We start from the raw sequence: 19,656 nt of genomic DNA, 5'->3' as shown, positions 1-19,656 counted from the left end.
ATAAAAACCATTCTAAGAAAAGTATACTCCTTTAGTCTAATATGGCCACCGCTGTCATGGTTTGAGGGTTTATGTGTGTTATTTCCTGTTATATTTTGAAAGACTCCTTCCCTCATGTGTCTTGTGTAGTTTTACTTTCTCTTGCTTATCCCGCCAGTTTTGATTGTTTGCTCCGCCCTGATTAGTCTCACCTGTGTCTTGTTGTCTCCCTTCACCTGAGTGTATTTAGTCTGTGTCACTCCCTCATCAGATCGTCATTGTCCTTGTTTCAAGTGTCCCGTCCTTTGTTCTTGGACTTTGTGTGTTTTGTCTGCTCCCTCTTGGATTCTTGCCTATTCTCCTGTTTTGTTTATCTCTGCCTGCTTGATTATCCATGTAAGCCTTGTGTTTGCTATTAAAAATCATTGATCTGCACCTGCTCTGCCTCCTAGTCTGTGTTTGGGTGTTATTCCCTGTTTCTCCTGCTTGACACTAAATACAACAGCCGCAGGGTGAGTTTCGCACCGGGAAGCCAAAATGTTTGGACTGTTGAGCCATGTGAACTAATAGCCTCTTTTATCCAGCTAATTGTCACCAATACTAACATGATCCTGTAGTACAAAGATGTCATCTTTGCTTTTAATCATGAGATCAATGGGGAATAACGTAACTTGTATTGGTGCAGCTCATGTTGTCAAAAAAAGAGAAAACAATTAGCCCACTGGTCACAGAGGCCAGAAATGCTAGCATGATCTATGTTTACCTCTGACACGTCTCTCAATAGCATTACAAGAGCTGAAACAAACACAGAGAAACATGACCCAGTGGACGTTTATAGCTCTGGTGTTTCTGTGGCAGGGATTGACCGTACGTGACCTCTGTTTAGCTAACAACTGAAGCTTTTTAAGCTAGCATGATAAACATGCCGTTCATTTACAACAAGTGGCGTTATGGAGGAGTGTGAGAGCTGCAGCTGTGAAGTTAAAATGGAGGCTCAGGCATCCGTGGGATTGCTGATGGATCATAAAGTGATAGCCCTGGAGTTTCCGCTTGTTGGACTCTGGACACAAGTGGGGAGACCCTAAAAATACCCCTTTTAAAATTTCAAACAAACAGCTGCGTCTGCTGCACAGCGTCCAGCTCACAATTAGAGGTGAAGGACAGCAGTTACATTTAGTGTAGTGTTTGAGTTATAGTGGGCTGTATTAACCTGCTTCGAACAGACCACTCATTAGGCCAATGTTGGTCTTATACTTCCGACGTAAACTAAACTGTGCAGCTGTTCTGGAAATGTCAAAAGAGTATGTAAGCATGTTTAACGTATGATTAACAAAGCTGTAAGTTATGAGTAACGCTAATATTAGCATAACACACTGTTAGTTTGTTACAATATTATTATGTAACATGCCTCATTATAAACACTGGCCTGTTATGTGTTAGCATTACTGTTAAATGCTGCATTCACATCATGTCATACAGATTAATTACAAGCAACCAGGTCACAACCTAATAAAGAGTCCACAGCCATACTAGCTTCAGCACACTTGTTCACAATGTTATGCTAATGTGTAACGATTAGGGTTTAAGGACACAGGGTGTCGTATGCTGTACAGATTGTAAAGCCCCTTGAGGCTTTGGGCTGTAAATAAAATTTACTTTACTATGTTCACAACCTTATTTTAGCTTGTATACTGGCAATTGCTTATTAGCACTACACACAAAGTACAACTGAGGTTGGTGGAAATGTCATTAGCGCTACAGGTTTTGGACAAAGTGAAATTTTAGTCTGAGGATGGCACAATTCTGTGGGAAAAATTAATGTACTAAATTTCATGGCAAACCATCCATTAGTAACCAAAAATGTCAATGTCTGTTGGAGGAGGAAAGTCAGTTTGATATTTCAGTCTGGACTAAAGTGGTGGACCGACAGTTTCGTTAAGAACCCTGCCGCTATGTGGCTTAAAAAAAAGTTTGTCAACCTCCTTGTGGTAATTCAGAGTAGGCGATTATTATGAAATTCTGATAGCTATGATGTCTTGCACTTGGTAAAAAGAATTACACGTCAATGTCGATGTTAGCGGTGTTAATGAACAGTTAGCCACTCTAAAAATAATTCATTAAGTTTTTTTTTTTAATTGATTAGAAAACATGTAAGAGAGAAATAACTAAAGTATGATACATTCAACGGCAGTGTGAATTTTTGAATCGCTTACTCCAGGCATGTGCTGCACACAGACATTTCAGCAGGACACATGGCAAGTGTTTTGGAAACACTTTTAGATTTTGGGGTCAAACCTGTGACCTTCTCATTACTGGATGAGATTTTTAACCACTAAGACACCCTGCTGCCAACATACCTCCTATCACTTATCCACTGTAGGTCTCGTGTGTCGACTGCGGGCCACAGCTGTCTGAGGTTTGATCCGGGCTGAAGCGTAAATCAGAGAAACCACTTTAGCCTCATCACGTCTCCATAAATACCTCCCTTGGGAGGATCTACAATACATTTGGCGGGTTATATTTTTGGTTTATCTACATTTGTCCCATAGGAGATTGACGTGTAGATGGAAACCACTTTTTGAAGCCATCTTTCACTGCAGTGGTTGCTAGCATCCCACTGTAAACAAATACTCAGAAGAATACATGCAAGACTCTAGTTAGCCATTGCATATCTACAGCCCTTATATCAAAAGCTTACATAGTAAACTACAATATAATCATGGGTCAGTCATGTACATGGCTAAAAGTATGTAGACACAGGAGCATCACACTCATTTGATTGTTTAGCATCTCATTCTAAAACAATGGGCATTGACCTGCAGCTATAACAGACTCCACTCTTCTGGTTTCAGCCTTTCCACCAGATGCTGAACCTGCTGCAGGGATTTGCTCCCATTAAGCCAAAAGTGCATCAGCGAGGCCCAACACTGTTGTTGGGTGATAAGACCTGGATCACAGTCGGCGTTCTAGTTCATCCCAAAAAGTGTTGGAAGGGGTTGAGGTCAGGGCTCTGTGCAGACGAGTCAAGTTCTTCCTCACCAAACTGGGGAAACCATAAATATCATGGACCTAGATTTGGGCAAGGGGGTTCCTGAAACAGGAAAGGGACAAACAAACTGCCTCAAAGTTCAAAGCACATTGTCTAAAATATCATTGTATACTGTAGCATTCAGCAGACCCAGACCAAAAGTACAAGATCTCCACATACTTTTGGCCATAAAGTACAAGTAGACGGAGGTTTGAAATAAAGTTACAGAGTTAAGGAACTGGCTCTCTCAAGTATTTCCATTTCCAAGACGTCATGGAGGCCTTAGGGTGTGTTTGCACTAGCAGAGTGGACTGTTTCTGACGGTCTAACCACCAAGTGGAATCTAGCATCAGTGCTCGACTGTTCATCATGGTGCAACGCTGATAAAGGTCACTGTGAAATGATTATCAATCAGAGTTCCTCTCTGGAGAAGTTAAACTGTTTACACTGCTCAGTTTGCTTATTCGAGACTCGATACGACACCGTGCTGGCATGCGGCCTCCGTTCTATAGAGACCTGCAAAACCCTCCGATGTAACACTTGGCAACCCGGAGGACAACTTCTACACAACCTGTAAACAAACTGTCTATTTACAGACCTTAGACTCACTGTTTACTCACTTTGAGTTGCAGAATGAAGGTCCATGTTTAAGGATCACTTATACTATATTTCAGAAACTTGTATCAACAAAAGGTTGATGTCATTTTAGTTTATCCAAAAAGGTAATTTAGTAAATAAAAAAAATAAAAAAATGTTCTCAGTTTTGACAATTATTTTTCTAAAACCTTGAATTAATGCTTGGTGGAGCTAAGGAGGAGCAGCTGCAGTTCGTCCAGGGTGTAATGACAGAATTGATAAACTCCAGTCTGCCAACTGGAATCTCAACAGACAGAAAGACCTCCAATTAAGAACCCTTCATTAATTTGTCTGTAAAACCAGAAAAGTATGCATGTATGTGCGTGCAAGTGTGACATTTTGATTACTGTAATGTGTATCTGAGCGCATGTACAGTAGGTGATATAAAGGCTCTTGGGCCGCCCACTGCACATAAAAGAGGTTGTGACTCCAGACACTCGTCCAGATCCACAAGGTTCTTCCTCTGAAGCCCAAACCTCCAGCTGCTGCTTCATGCTGGTCTTGGCTTTGATTACCAGCTCTACCAGTGAGTCTTCCAGTTCACCGAGCTGACTGTCAGAAAGAAGACAGCGCTGTGGTTTCAACACATGGGGGATCTTGGCTTCTCCCCTGAAACAACTATTAATAATAGGCAGCGGTAACGTGGTTGCTACCACTTCACTGCCAGGATTCTCTCTGGCTGAGTCATGGCCTGCTTTCATCCAGACCTGCAGCCTCGGGGAACTCTGGCCTAGTTCAGATCCAATAGCATATAACCTGTTCGTTTGTCAGGACCCCCATCCCATCCCAACCCCAACCCAATATCAGCCCACCCAGCTGTCGATTTCATCATCATTTGTTTGTTCAACTTAAATTAAGCCAAAGTGTGAAGTAGCGACAACCATCTGACTCTCACAGTGACTGGCAGCGCATGATCGAAGAATTTACCTTAAAATAGACAATTCTGATTTTAGTTTTTATACTCTTTAGCATATCCCTCACATGATCTGGTTCATTGTTTAAAATACTAGTTGTCAATACATATCCAGACACCACATTGTACCGGTTCCCATCATGTCTTATTATTTTACTTTAGCATGAGACACAATGAGATTCCTTCTCCAAATCATACTATTATTTTTATTTTTATTTTTTTGATTTACCTTCCAGGCAGCTCTTGGTGCAAGATCATTTCAGTACGCGATGAAAACCATCTTGCAGAAGTTGAAACTTTGATAGGTAAGATAGGTAATCCATCATGGCGAACATTTCGTCGCCTTTATTTTCTTGTCAAAGTCTTTCTATCATCACTTGCTAATGTGCTTTCGTGGTGCATTCAAGAACAATCAAAATTCGAGACTGGGCTGCCACAAAGCATTGTATTAATGGGTTATGTTGCTGGAAAATCAAGCAAAGAACAGAAACAATAAGCAGATATGAACGTTGTGGGAAGGATGATGAAAAATGTGGTTGTTTCTTGCATTAAAAATGTTAGTTAGAAATCTCAGTGTTCATAGACACACCACCAGTGACTTTCCTGAAATTAACTAAAGCCAGCGGCTGCCTGGAAGGGAGTAAAATAATCTTAAAATCATAGTATAGATACAGTATAGTATGGACGACATCTGGTTTTCTAGCATCACTGCTTCATTTATTCCATCCATTTTGTCCGTCCTCACAGGTAAAAAATGCGATCCAGGAACTGCACCATGGAGGGTCCAGATAACGGACACATCCAGCCCCCTAAAGGTTTCATCAAGCAGGAAGAGGAGAACACACCAGAGCTCACAAAGAGGAAGATGAAAGTCCAGCGAGAGGAGAAGGACGGGAGGATGGCGGTGTCTGGATCAGCTAAGAAACCTGCAGCGAGCAGGAAGGCAGCTCTGCCGGATCTCTCAAAGACGGACCTGCTGCACCTGCTGGGAGTCATGGAAGGAGAAGTTCAGGTACGAACCAGATTCACTTTTCCGGGAATATTAGATATTCTGTATTTTCTATCAACCTCTGATCATCATCCTGCCATTAACCACACCAAACTCATACCTAAAGTTAACCAAATGTGACCTACTAGAGCTGTAAAATGGGAGGAACTGCTGATTAATTTTTCCCCACTGTAAAATTAACACCTAACATTAATCAATAGACACCGGAAATAATTCCTTTCACTTCATACCTAAACATAATCATCGATCATCTTATACAGAGCCATCTCTGCTGTAACTGGTCTGCTGTTGGTTGGTGAACATAAGCGGTTTAAAATATGTGGAGGTGGATAGATTGGGAATTTTAACTCTCTAATGCCCCGGGAGTGTTTCATTGAAAACAGGTGGACATGCTGGGAAGTGATTTTCTGAAACCCAGAAATTTCAGAAGCTGTTGAAGTACATGTTGATTTACTGAACATGATCAATAACTCTATCAATAAACAGCTTCTTGCCTTTTTAATGACCAGCTTGCTCAGTTACAGTTTCATCGCAGTGAGAGCTGGGGAACCGAGGAGTTATTAATTGAGATGACTAAGGAGTACTCGTTTGACTGCTTGGTTTCCATGCCAACTGAAGCTTTACTGTAGTCAGTTATCATCTTTTTCAGAAACACCCAGCTAATCAGATACTTCTTTTTCACCTGAAGCAGCGTAATGATGTCGGCAGCACCTGCAGCTTATAAAACCATAAATACAGAGGAGTTTGTCACGAGTGCGGAGACACAATGACAGCATTTCTCAGTGTGTGATGGGTTAGATTTTGAAAATAACCTTTGCCGGTGTGGAAACGGCCCACCAGCTGCTGCTGGGTTCCAGTCTGATAATGATTTTCTAATGGAGGCACATTTGTAAACTCCTCTCCAGAGAGGCAGGATGCTGCTGCCTCACCCTCTGCTTGCATCTGTTTGGGTGTGTTAAATATTTTCCATTAGCGATGGGCCAGAGGAATACTCAACACAGAGCGGCATTTCACACAGGAAGGGCTGCTTTTGTTCTGCTTTTTGTTTCACATGACAGCTTTCAAATGCATCAAAATGTTACGGTTAACAATGCCACAATATTTTCACTATTTTTGAAAATAGTCCCTAACACATGCACCATTTCCTCCTGTTAGTTTGATAAAAACTACAGCGAGCAGCTGCTTTAGGAAATTACTGAGCCTTTAAAAAAATTAAACTATATATTTGTGACTTATTTTAAAGATTTACGTCTTCAGTAGGAACCAATGGGCTCGGAGCTGAGAGCCACAGACAGGAAGTCAGAAAGCACTGAGAGACGGACTGACATGTTGTTGCTTTTGTTGGTCTTTTCATGGGATTCGTTGACCAGTAAGAAAAATGCCGGCTTTATTCTTTTCTTTTGTCGAGTATCTTACTTTGAGAAACAAAAAGTATGAAAGTAACATTTTGGGTTTGTTGACAAAAAGAAAAACATAGAAAGACACCAGACTTTATTTACTGCACTCACTGAGATTCAAATCAAAATGTCAGGACCGCCCTGGTCAAGATAACAATCACCAGGAAGAATCACACCTGACACGCTAGATCAGCTGATAAGGTCATCACATCCTTGTCCTACTGCGCACTGTAACATCAGAAGCCACTTCCTGCTGCATTGATGTCTTAAAGAGATCAATGCTACATGCATTTTAAAGCCTTTTTGCAGATGCATCTAGACACAGGGAACCTCTGTGCAGACACTGAGGACTGGCGGGACACTTTTTGGTGGAGATGTTTACCTGACCCTGAATGGCTTTATGAATAAAATGATAGCACCGTTGCCTGGTCTCAAAGGTTACAGCAGATCATCTAACGTTTCTGCACTCAGAGAACAGTGATGGATTTGATGTCTGTATATAAAAATAAAGTTTTGTGATGTTTACTATCTCTGTGCAGTGAATGTGTGTCACGGCCTTGTTATATGAAATGAGACACTGTGCAGACTAGAATGAAGGAAACAACTCCCTCTGCTGGTGAAATCCTGCCTTCTTCTTGTGCGTCTGCCACATTTAATCACGTGATGACAGTGCTGAGGTAATATCTTGGATCCACATGGGTGCAGCATCACATTCAGATGATGTTAGCGAAGCTGCCAGTCCCATTAGTGTTACTCAGCATCACTGTGCAAATATTCAAGGAGTTAAACTCCACATTAAGGCTTAAACAGAAACTGTAAATCTTTTTAAATGTTATTTGACCCTCGTCTGTTTATCTCTGCGAATTCAATACAAAGGTAAAGTGCTAATGTGCGTCTTTGATATGGATTTTAAAATACTTATATTTTAGGATTGAAGCCACTGGCAGCTGACGATGTTCTATATTTGATTGTGTTAATGCTTTTTCAAAATAAACAGATCAAACTAAAGTGTTAATGCAGAAACATCATCTTTTAAAAATCTTTTTGAAAAGCACTTTTATTGGAGAGCTTATTTAGATTTTTCTTATTTTTTTATTTGATTTATTTGGAGTTTTTTTTTTTACTTGATCTTGCGTTGTCTTTTTTATTTATTTTATTTTATTTTACTGGATTTTGCTTACCCTTATCTTATTTTTGAGCTGGTCCTGTTGAATGTTTTTTATTCGTTATGTTTTACCATTTGTTCCTGATACTGTTGGTTTTCATGCAAAACTGCTTTACAAATACAATTTTATTTGCAAAGCACTTCAGTATTATTATTATTATTATTATTATTATTAGACAGCCTCACTATCAGTTTTGAAGTGGTCAACTAGGACCTCATCAACAGGCAAACAACCTTCAATATCATCAGAAATCTGTGTTATATTATACTTTATATAAAAGTATAATGTTTTTATATTGTACTATAATATAAAAACATTATACTTTTTATTATATTATAATGTATATTATATTATACATTATAATATAAACATAATACTAATGAAACTTTATTTGAAAGTGTTCATGATTCAATTTATTCATCCATAAAAACACATTTTTAATACAGTGCCTCCATCCTGAACAACCAGTGCTGAACACTAAAATGCTAAAACTAACCCAAAACTACATTCCAAACAAAACTGCTAAAATCATGACGTTAATGTTCCTGTGTCTCTCAGAGCGCCGTTAGTTTGTATACACAGCATTAAAGAGTCTGTTGTGTCTCCTCAGGCCAGAGAGGACATCATCGGCCTGCTGAAGATGGAGAAAGCCAGACCGGAGGCTCTGGAGGCTCACTACGGCTCAGGTGTCCCCACCAAACCCCTGCAGGCCCTGCAGAGAGACGGACTGCTCGCCCACAGCAACTACAGCACTGACGACGTGTACGAGAAGCCTATGGCCGAGGTGAGAGACGGATACACTGAAGGGTCTGAGTGGGGATCAGACCGAGGGAAAGACTTGAGGTGGGGAGTCATGAAACAGTGGTTTTACTGCTGGTTCTAGATTCACAAGTCTCAAAATGTTTTTTGGACTTTTCATAGTGGCAGTAGCTGATCATATACAGTGTGTTTTCTATTTCTGCATTTAAATGGAGCAGAAAATGAACGATGAATGATGTTTCAGAAGTTTGTCTCTATTTTCCCTTTAATTAATGCCAGAAAGTTCTTTCCAGGAAACTTTCAAGGAAATTATTAGGAAATTACAGACCTGCAGGGGTGCAAGAAGTATTCAGATCCTTTAGTTAAGTAAAAGTAGCAATACCAGACTGTGAAAATACGCCATTACAGGTAAAAGTCCTTGAAAATGTTACATAAGTACTATCAGCAAAATGTACTTATAGTATCATAAGTAAAAAGACTCATTCTGCAGAAAAATGACCCTTTGTGAGTGTTATATTTTACATATTTGATTATTGTATTATTATTACTGCATTCATGTGTAATTAGCATTTTACTGTTTTAGTTGGTCGAGGTGGAGCTGATTTGAACTATATTTTACGTACAAAACATATGAAGAACTTATAAAACATGATGCATTTTTATCATGTTTTGTACGTAAAATCTTAGTCTGCATAGTAACGAGTAACTAAAGCTGTCAGCCAAATGTAGTGGAGGAAAAAGTATAAAGTAACATAAAACGGAAATACTCAAGTACCTCAAATTTGTACTTAAGTACAGTACTTGAGTTACATTACATTCCACCACTGCAGACTCGTAAAATGAAGCGTTACCATTTTATTTATCACCATGACTGTCTGAATGCTGTTTCAAAGCTCTCCTCACCCGGCCAGCAATCAACTTCAGGTGGAGAAGGACTGAATCCTGGTGGAAAAATACTGCGTCTAAAAATACCAGAATCGGTCTAAAAGTTTTTAACTGTAGAGTAAAACCTCCAAATTCCCAGAAAAAAATACACGCTGAAAACATGATCTCAGTGTCCTCCACTGGGAGCGCCTCACAAACAGGAACATACAGGAAGTAGCTAAATTCAACATTCACCAAAATGAGGATTGAATATACTGTATTTCAAACTGATTTCAAAGAGTTTAGAGAGGTACAGGTAGACAGGTAGCTGTCACCGATGATAGATGGAGTACAAATATTGTCTGAACTTTTATTTTGGTGGTTCATTTACACCATAGTTCATGCAAATGAAGCGTGAAATCAGAGCCTAAAATCCTGTTCTTTTGTGTGTTGAATGGCAGTGGTTTGCCATGCTCAGTGAAGTCTGCAGGGTGTCACAGAAAGGCTGAACATTATGTGCCGTTAGTGTGAATAAAGCTCATAATTGTGTGGAAAGAGTCTCTCTGCTCATTGTTATCCCACAAGCACAGCATCACCATAACCATAGCTAATGGTTTGGGATTTTGTGCTGGCAGATGTGGTTTCAGAGCGCGAGTTGTTGTTAATAACGAGCGTTGACGTGTTTCCCTTCAGCTGGATCGTCTGGAGGACAAACAGAAGGAGACGTACAGACGGATGTTAGAGCAGCTGCTGCTGGCCGAGAAATGTCACCGTCGCACCGTCATGGAGCTGGACAGCGAGAAACGCAAACACACCGACTTCATGAACAAGAGCGACGACTTCACCAACCTGCTGGAGCAGGAGAGGGAGAGGTGAGGGTTGTGTGTGTGTGTGTGTGTGTGTGTGTCTACATGCACACTGGGATCCCAGTTATGAGTCTTATTCTGGGTTTGATCACATTCAGGATTAGGGCTGGATATCATCTGAAACCTTTCGATTTTGGTATCAAAATGATACTTTTTATTTCTCAAAGTACCGTCTCTCAGTGCTTTCTGACTTCCTGTCTGTGGCTCTCAGCTCCGAGCCCATTGGTTCCTACTGAAGATGTAAATCTTTAAAAACACCTCCCAAATATATAGTTTCATTTAAAAAAGGCTCCATAATTTCCTAAGACAGCCGCTCGCTGTAGTTTCTAACAAACGTTACTCAAACAGAAGGGAAGAGTGCATTTGTTGGGGACTATTTTCAGCAGCGGATGGATCCACATGTGGTGCTGTAGTGAGTGTTTGGGGCAGCAGGACGGTGTGTGTGGGGCTGAGTCAGAATAAACTACAGTGTGTGTGTTCATGGTGATGAAGGAACATGTCACCCAGTGCAACAGTGTGGCTCGCTGATGTGTTTGAATAGTTTCTGGACAACAGTGGAGGAAGAAGATCCATCAGGCTGTGATTCACACACACAACACTTAGTTAGCAGATACATTCACTGCTGGTTTGGTCTTTTCATGGGATTTGTTGACAATAAAAAAATATAGAAACAAATCAGTTGTATATAAATGTATTTTCTAGGAAACAGGGTTGAGACATACCAGGCCAGGAAAAGAGTCACACTGCTATAATGAATATTCATATATTAACAATGGATCAAATTACAACATGTATGTGACAAAACTATCACCCGATTCTGCATTTCCCCAGCGTTTTAGCATCTTTTAGTTCCTAGATTTGATTTACTGTTTTACTTCAGTCTCCGCTCTCTCGTCAACCTCTTTTCCAGCAGCAGCAGGCAGCTGTTTATAGCAAACAAGCTCCGATAAACACGCTGCACGCTACCTGCCCAGCAGCAGACAGCAGACAGACACAGTCAGAGAGCAGCTGGTGAAGAGAGTGGAGCATCTAGCAGCTAAAGAGCCAGATATTTTTCTCAGGAGTTGGTGGAGACCAAACCAGAACTGAAAGAGAGCGAATATTGGACTTTAATGCTTAACTTGCTCCATATCTGAATGTGTAAATAGGTAACTGTTTGCTAACAAGTTAGCCATGTCACCTTTATAAGGTGCTAATATAGTGTTGTGTTTACAGCTTGGACCCGCTGCCCTCAAGTAACCAAACAAGTTAGTTAATGCAGGTTTAAGTGCACATGATGTGTAGTTTAGGAGTTTAGTTTTCCGACCACAGCACAGACAGAGCGATCGTGACATAAAAACCTCAATACCAGCATGATGCACCTCCAGCAGAGGTGGAATCTAAATGTCAATCTGACTTTTAGTACCTCAGACCCGTCTGCCTGGTGGAGGCAAGTTAAGACATGGCTGCTTAAATCACACATGCTGCTGTCAATAATACTCCTCCCTGTCATGAAAAATACACAGCGGTGCTATCCTTTACTGCATGTGATGAGTCAGATTCTTGGAATCTGTTTAAAAAACCTCATGTGTTTGCAGAAATGAATGATTAAAAATGCATTGCCCTTGAAAAACATGCGTGTATTGCAGATGTTTGTCTGGAAGAAGGCATCAGATAAGATCCAGAGCATCAAGGTTTTGGATGATGCTTCTGATAGGAAGGGTAATGAGTCGTGCCTTATCAAGCCATCGAATATACACAGCCACGACTGACTTAAACCCTTTAGGAGAGTCCTAATGTGTGGACTTTTTATGTGATTACAGCATCTTTCGCATGATGACTTTTTAGTTTTGTTTTTTGCTTTGTTTGTAGGAAAATTAGATATTCCTTGTGTGCAGTCATGCAGAGGGGCGTGCGTTGCTCTCTGGTGGGCACTAAAGCCAGACATTTTCAAATTCTACACATAGTGGCTTTAAAGTCTGCAGAAACCCAGTCAGCCTTTTACAGTCAGGACCGGGGCTTCTAAAAGACTGCACCAAGGTCTGGATCTGCACCGAATCCGGACCTGACCGTGTGTCACTTATTACGTTAAAGTTATGAAACGATATATATTCAATACCTACTTAAAATTGTGTGTATACAGTATGTGACACGTGCCAGTTTTGCAGTACGTAATGCTGTCAAGATCCACACCAGGCTATAAAGATGTCGAGCAGTTTGAGGGAATTAGACAGGACTGAAATCAGGTCTGCAACGGGGTCAAAGAGAAGAGAGCACATTACACCTGTCCTCAAGTCACTGCACTGGCTTCCAGCATACACAAGCGTTGAGTTCAAGAGTGTCTTGTTTGTCTAGAAAGCCTTTTCTCTCACTATGTATGAGCTTTCTCCAACATATATGTTAGACCTGAGCCAGACCTTTGAGGCCATGTAGCACAAATATTCTTACTATACCAACGGTCAGTTTCAAATCCGATAAAGCTGCTTTTTGTTTTTATGCTTCTACCTGCTGGGACAAGTATGTGTTTAAGTTGCTCTCGGTGTTACACACAGAACAATTTACAGGAAGATAGAAATAGACTTATATTTAAAAACAAGGACAACAAAGCTGAACAAAGATAGGTAAAGTTTGAAGTTTTCACCTGTGTATGAAATGTGCTAAATAAACAAAGCTTGCCTTACAAATACTTTATTGTAAGGCCATTTGGTCCCATTTTTCTAAATGGGCCTGATGTGTTATCTTACTGTAATCAAAGCAGTTCAAAACAAACCAGCCAGATGAGGGAGATGACCAAAAAAAAAAAATAAAACATCACGTCAGAGAATCTCTCACATCTGCTCCCCATGCTCCATAAAACTTCAAATACCAGTCGGAATATGGAATAACGCTTCACTGCTGCTCATTCACCTTCACTGGGTCTCACATCTCCGCACGGCTTGTAGCAACGTCCCTCAAATCTTCGCCGTTTTATTCAGTGAAGGTTTGTTGAGCGTGCACAGTGTTTGTCTACAGTAAACCTGCTCATTGCACAAATCCAATTATGTTCCCAGTAAGCAGTGATTTGCAGCGGTGGAATGTGGTTAAGAACATTTTACTGAAGTGCTGTACTTAAGTACAAATTTGAGGTACTTGTACTTTACTTGAGTATTTCCATTTTATGCAACTCTATACTTCTGCTCCACTACATCTCTTTTGTACTTTTTACTGCACTGCATTTGTCCGGCAGCTTTAGTAACTTTTCAGATTACAGTCTTTCACACCCTTCCTGTCCAGAGAAAACATTGTATCTGATTTTGAAGGTGAATGTTTGTGATGAGCTGAAGGATGAAGAGTTTCCTTCATGTGCTGAGGAAACTCTCCTCCTCCTGAAGCTGAATAAACTCTTTAACCCCCCCTCGGATCAGCTGGAAAACGCGTCGTCACAGAGCTGAAAACAGGCTGTTTCTCTGAGCTCAGGGAGACTTTTTAGAGATACGTGGTTCTCTCAGGACAGCGACGCTACAAACATATGATGATCTTATAGACCATGATGCATTGCTGCAGGTTAAACTACCCAACAGTATATAAAGTAGTTAAAATGAGCTCAACATTAAACATCTGCAGCAGCAAAATGCAACACACACATTAATGCAGCAGAATATGAATCCAGAAACATCAGATATAATAAGAAAACACTGACAGGAGCGTTTTACTGCACAGTGAGGACTTTTACTTTGATACTTTAAGTAGATTTTGCTGATAATACCTGCTTTTGCTTAATTAAGGTTTTGAATTCCAGACTTTTGCTTGTAGTGGAGTATTTATCACAGTGTGGTATCAGCACTTTTACTGAAGGATCTGAATACTTCTTCCACCGCTGGTGTTTTGGTGGTTTGCAGGTCAAAAGAAGTCTAATGTTAAAACAGCTCTGCAAGAAATTTTCTACCTTCATGAAGGTTATAACGTTCAGTTTAGAGAGGTGTTGATTCAACTTTATGGACAATTGGGATCCTTTAGGTCAGTGACTGATAACGTCTCCTGGCTGTAGTGTGGTGCAGCCCTCCTCTCAGCGCTCAGCGCTGTCCGATAACACATTCCTGTTGGCTGCAGTCAGCGTGCAGATTCACCGCAGGTGATATCATGAATGAATGAGTCGACCCTGAGCACAGAGGGGGTGATGTCATTCCCAACAGAGATCCTGCTGGACGATTAGAGGCTCTGTTTGCATAACAACTGTCACAGGCAACTACACAAGAAACCTGCTGCAAAAAGTACCATCAATATTTTACTCTAGTAATCCTGCTGCACTGAAGTTTTACTTGAGGAAAAGTTATATGTGTAAATATTTGTCTTTGCTCTTTTAAAAACTACCCAGTAAAGGCTCTGTTACTTTTTCACAAAAGAGAATTTTTACAGACAGCAGAAACATGTCTCAACATGTTTCTGCTGTCTGTAAAAATTCTGTAAATTATTTACATTTTTAATAAGTGACTTAATAAAGTAAAAGCTGTAATTGAATTACCTTTAGAGGGCCCACAAAAACATGTGACTGTTATGAGTTACATTATACTTAAAGGACATGAGTGGTTGACATTGACTTCAAATCACGTTTACACTAAGCAGTTTGCACAAGATGCTACTGTGTTTTAGAAATTAGATAATTCCAGACCTTCATTGGTTTCTATTACATTTTTTTATAGTATGATAAATTCTTATTTTTTGTTTCTTTGTTGATATAAGGAGTGCAGACTTTTCAAATTCAATGTAACTTTGACAAAAATTGATACAGACTTGACGTTCACTTTGATCAGTTAATCGAGTCAAGGAACCTCCAAGAGTCTGCTGGTTGTTTTTCATTAAATTAATAGAAAACAACAGCTGCCTGGAATTAAATAAAAAAATAAAAACTAAAACCGCACTCAGAAAATGGTCTGCAAAAATGAAAAAATACATGATTTGTAGTTAAACCTGTAATGATTTTTGGCCACTTGGGGGCATCAGAAACAAGCTGTAAACACAATGCTGACATATCATCACCTTTTAAATGGATATGGCAAACTTGTTAGCAAACAGTTGCTTATTTACACATCCAGCAGTTACAGAGCAACATGATCATTCATTAGGAGTTGTGTTTGTGTCACCTGATGAATGTAAGTCCAATATTTTCTCTCTTTTAGCTCTGTAGCTGCTAAATGTGTACAATAGTGTACAGGTGATCAGAGTGAACCGAAACAGTAAAGTTGCAGGCCATAAAAAAACAACAACCATGAGCTGAAAGACGTTAAAAGGCTCCTTCGAGCTGAGGGGAACTGCAAAGTCAGGTAATAATTCTCTGTGGGGAGTCACACCTTTCATATATAAGCAGTCATGTGATCAATTGTTAATATAAAAATACTTTTTATCGCTGCTTTAAGGAGCTAAAACTTGAATAGACATATGGTCCTTAAAGCGAAGGTTAATTGACTGATTGGTCAAAATAATTATAATCCATAAATACTATAGCAGTTAACTTTTTGCTGATACGTTAATTGAAAATGTTTCCTCATTATGTTGATAACTATAATCCAAGAGGCATTATGTTTCTTTCAAAACCTATTTGCTGCTGCAAACTTTTAGGAGACAGGGTTGCAACAGGACCCACAGCAGTATCATCGACTCTAATTTGTGAGCTTCTTCTTATTGGACGGTGACTTCTCAGTGCTTTACCACCCTGAGGCCCCTGAGGCCCCTGATCCCAGTCTGGTAGGGGTTTGAGAGGTTAAGATTTTCACCAGTAAACCATGTCTGTCTTCAGAAAAATGTAGGTTTGATTCTCTGTAATTTCACAGTGGTGGACAATTCTGATTCATGTTAAAATGCAGGGTAAAAAAAAATCCCATTTTTATCCCCTCAGCCAACAACAAATGTGTCGAAGCGTTCTTGTTGACTCGTCTGTTAAGAATGTTAATTCTTGCGACTATAATTAGCTGCAGATCAGCATCTCCTGGTCTGATGTGTTTACTGTGGGCTCAGCTCGGCTCAGTTTTACGAGTGTTTGGGGCTCTCTTCTCCCTCTCTGCTCCCTGTCAGCACTGAGGCTATGAATAGACCCGAACAGAGAGAGGCTTTCTGCGGAGCCATCATCTGCCAACCAGGTCATAATGACAGATACTCTGTTTCCTGAGAGCGAGGGGGAGCAATCTGAGCTACATGTCAGAGGAATTAATGAGGATTATCGTACATGTACAAGTTAACGCTGCACTTAGCAAGATTTTTACATTGACATCCTTCATTGGTGTTAATCTAAAATGGAGTCTTCATCACAGAGAAGTGTGAAACCCCTCCTAGTTGAGACATTATAGTATCATCAAATTTGTTTAAATTAAATTCTGGTGTTGGCTAATCTCAAGACCTCTACCTCGTTAAGATCGTTGAGGGCGGGAGAAACTCAAAACACTGGAAGAATAAAACAACCAGAAGTGCTGTTTCTGATGTTATAAAACTCACAGCTGATCAAATAAATGCTAAATGATTTTCTCTGAAGGCTTGTCAGAGCCGTGGCTACATGATATTTGGTGACTTTTTAGCCATGCTAGCAGCGTGGCTCAGTGGATAGCAATGTTGCTCCGTCGGTCGGTCGATTTTTCCACCACTCTGATCTAGACCGAAATATCTCAACAACTATCAGATGGATTGCCATGAAATTTAGCACAAACATTCATGGTCCCCACAGGATGAATCCTACTGACTTTGGTGATCCCCTGAGTTTTCTTCTAGCGCCACAGTGAGGTTGACATTTGTGGCTTTGAGTAAAATATCTCAACGACTATTGGATGTATTGTCATGAAATTTGGTTCAGACATTCATGTTCCCCTTAGGATGAATCCTACTGACTGGTGACCCTCTGACTTTTCATCTAGCGCCATCATCAGGTCAAAATGTCAATTTCTCCAATACTTTGGTTTAAGACCAAATATCTGCAAAACTGATGAAAATCAGCCTCAACTGCACTTTGTGTTTTGTGCAAATGTTAGCACACTAACATGCTAATCTAGGATCGTGAACATGGTAATTAGGCACAGTGGTGCTTTGAGCTAAATGCTAATGTCGGCATGCTAACATGCTCACAATGACAATGTTAACATACTGATGTTTAGCAGGTATAATGTTGACCATGTTCACCATCTTTGTGTTAGCATGCTAACATTTGCTAATTAGCACTAAACCCAAAGTGCAGCTGAAGCTGATTGGAATGCCATTAGTTTTGCAGGTATTTAGTCATAAATCAAAGTATTGGAGAAACTGACATTTTGACCTGATGATGGCGCTAGATGAAACATTAAGGCATCAAGTCAGTAGGATTCATCCTCTGGGCACAATTAATGTGTGTGTTCAAAATTTCATGGCAATCCATCCAATAGTTATTGAGATATTTTAGTCTGGACCAAAGTGGTGGTTTGTTTTCCAAAATGTGGCCATTTGTTACTCATTTTATCCTCTTTTCTTTGGCCAGCAGTGGGAGGATTTGATGAGGAGGGAGCGGACATTGTACTGTTGCTCTTCTCTGCTTTTAGTTTTGAATCTACTTGGGGGAAAGAGCCTCACTAAAAAGATTTAAAAATAAAAAATATCAAAATGAAATTGTTATACCTGCAAAAGTTACATTATTTCATACGGCAAAGATTTTCACAAATTGTTTTCCCTATGGGTCCATGCTTTTTAATTTCTACAACAAACGGCATCAACATGTTGTCATTTGTTTTATTTCTTATTTTTCAAAACCACAAGCCTCATCACTGGAAATGAATGGAAGAGATCTTATAGGATTTTATTCAGTAAGAGTTTAAATGTATGCATCAGAAGAAGCGATTTTTTTTCCACATCTCCAAAGTTACGGGCAGCTAGCAAAAGTATCTCAGCCACAAAACATAGGTAATTCATATAAAGGTGCTCTTGCATCCTGGTGATATTTATGATATAACATGTAATTGGAGTAATGAAGAGCAGTGATAGAAAGCCTCTGCATCTGTAAGCTCTTTGCACTGCTCATATTTGGCTCATTTAGGAGCCTCTGCAATGCAAACCACAGGCCTCCTCTGCTGTCTGAAGCTATGATCTCACACACATACAATTTAGCCACTATGGAGAATTTATACCCATGTCTTTCCCCTTTGCACGATACAGGGGGATTATAAAGAGAAAGGCTGTGCAAGTCTGGCATTGTCCTCTCCAAAACAAAAACTCTCGCCTTGCATTGTTGCTTTGTTTCTATGGAAACACTGCTGGCTGCAAGACGGACAGGAGACATCTAGGTCAAACCGGAGCAACATTTTAGTAAAAGGATAAAAAAAAGAACAAAAAAAAAGAGAAATGTTTGAACTTAAAAGTGGCTTCATGTGTTATGTCATACCTGCGGCCCAGTCGTCCCTCCTGCCCAGGGGGAAACCAAAACAGGGAGAAAGAAGAGAAAGAGCTTGCCCCCCACTCCTCCTCAAACAAGGGCAGGGCCTCTTTGGCCATATATGGAGGGGTGGATGACATCACCAGCCAGCGGAGCAGTGATGTTTAGCACAACATTTACCTTTTTCATTGTCCACTGATGTCATGTTTGGTATGTGATGGCTAATTCCCCACGGAGTCGGGGCCCCTCCTTCCTTCCCTCTCTGACCCAGTGAGAGACTCAGCAGCAGCAGCAGCAGCAGTTTGGCTCCTGCTCAGCTTTAAAAACACACTCAGATATGGATCAACCTGCTCTGCATCCCAACTTGTTGGTAAGTTGAACTGAGTTTCGTGGGGAAGACGTTTTTGACGCAGGACGAGCTAATTATAAAGGTCTGGAGTCTGTGAATTGAATTTGGGGATTTTTAATTTTTTTTTTATTCAAACTTGTAGAACACTTCTTGTGCAGTGCTGAGACCTGTTTATGTATTTGAGTGTCTGATGTGATTGTGCATGAGACCCACATGAAAGGGAAACTGCAGCAGACTCTCTCAGACACACACAGACTCCCACAGAGATTAGTTAATCATCTACCCACAGAACATTAACTCTGGCAGGTTGAATTCTCAAAACTTTGTTGGCAGCTCTGCAGTGCCTCTTACT

General features: G+C 40.3%; 1 protein-coding gene across 10 annotated transcripts in view; it reads left to right on the top strand.

The window, feature by feature from the left end:
- LOC122863118 (filamin-A-interacting protein 1) overlaps positions 1-19,656 on the top strand; it is a 47,885-nt gene that overhangs the window by 17,903 nt on the left and 10,326 nt on the right. For 7 of the 10 annotated variants that reach the window (XR_006374916.1, XR_006374915.1, XM_044169262.1 and 4 more), the window contains 3 exons: positions 5,304-5,568; positions 8,739-8,912; positions 10,445-10,623. Coding sequence is in view for 7 of the 10 variants with exons in the window: in XM_044169262.1 (XP_044025197.1) it covers positions 5,311-5,568; positions 8,739-8,912; positions 10,445-10,623 (611 nt within the window). In the remaining 3 variants the exon portion in view is untranslated. Of the gene's footprint in view, positions 1-4,792; positions 4,862-5,303; positions 5,569-8,738; positions 8,913-10,444; positions 10,624-17,726; positions 19,326-19,656 lie in introns of those variants that run through there. The other 3 variants (XM_044169259.1, XM_044169258.1, XM_044169263.1) reach the window with 2 other exon arrangements.

This window comes from Siniperca chuatsi, linkage group LG16, assembly GCF_020085105.1.
Source record: "Siniperca chuatsi isolate FFG_IHB_CAS linkage group LG16, ASM2008510v1, whole genome shotgun sequence".
In the NCBI taxonomy this organism is placed as follows: domain Eukaryota; kingdom Metazoa; phylum Chordata; class Actinopteri; order Centrarchiformes; family Sinipercidae; genus Siniperca; species Siniperca chuatsi.
Note: the sequence above shows the minus strand (reverse complement) of the source record. Positions and strands in the feature narration are given on the sequence as shown.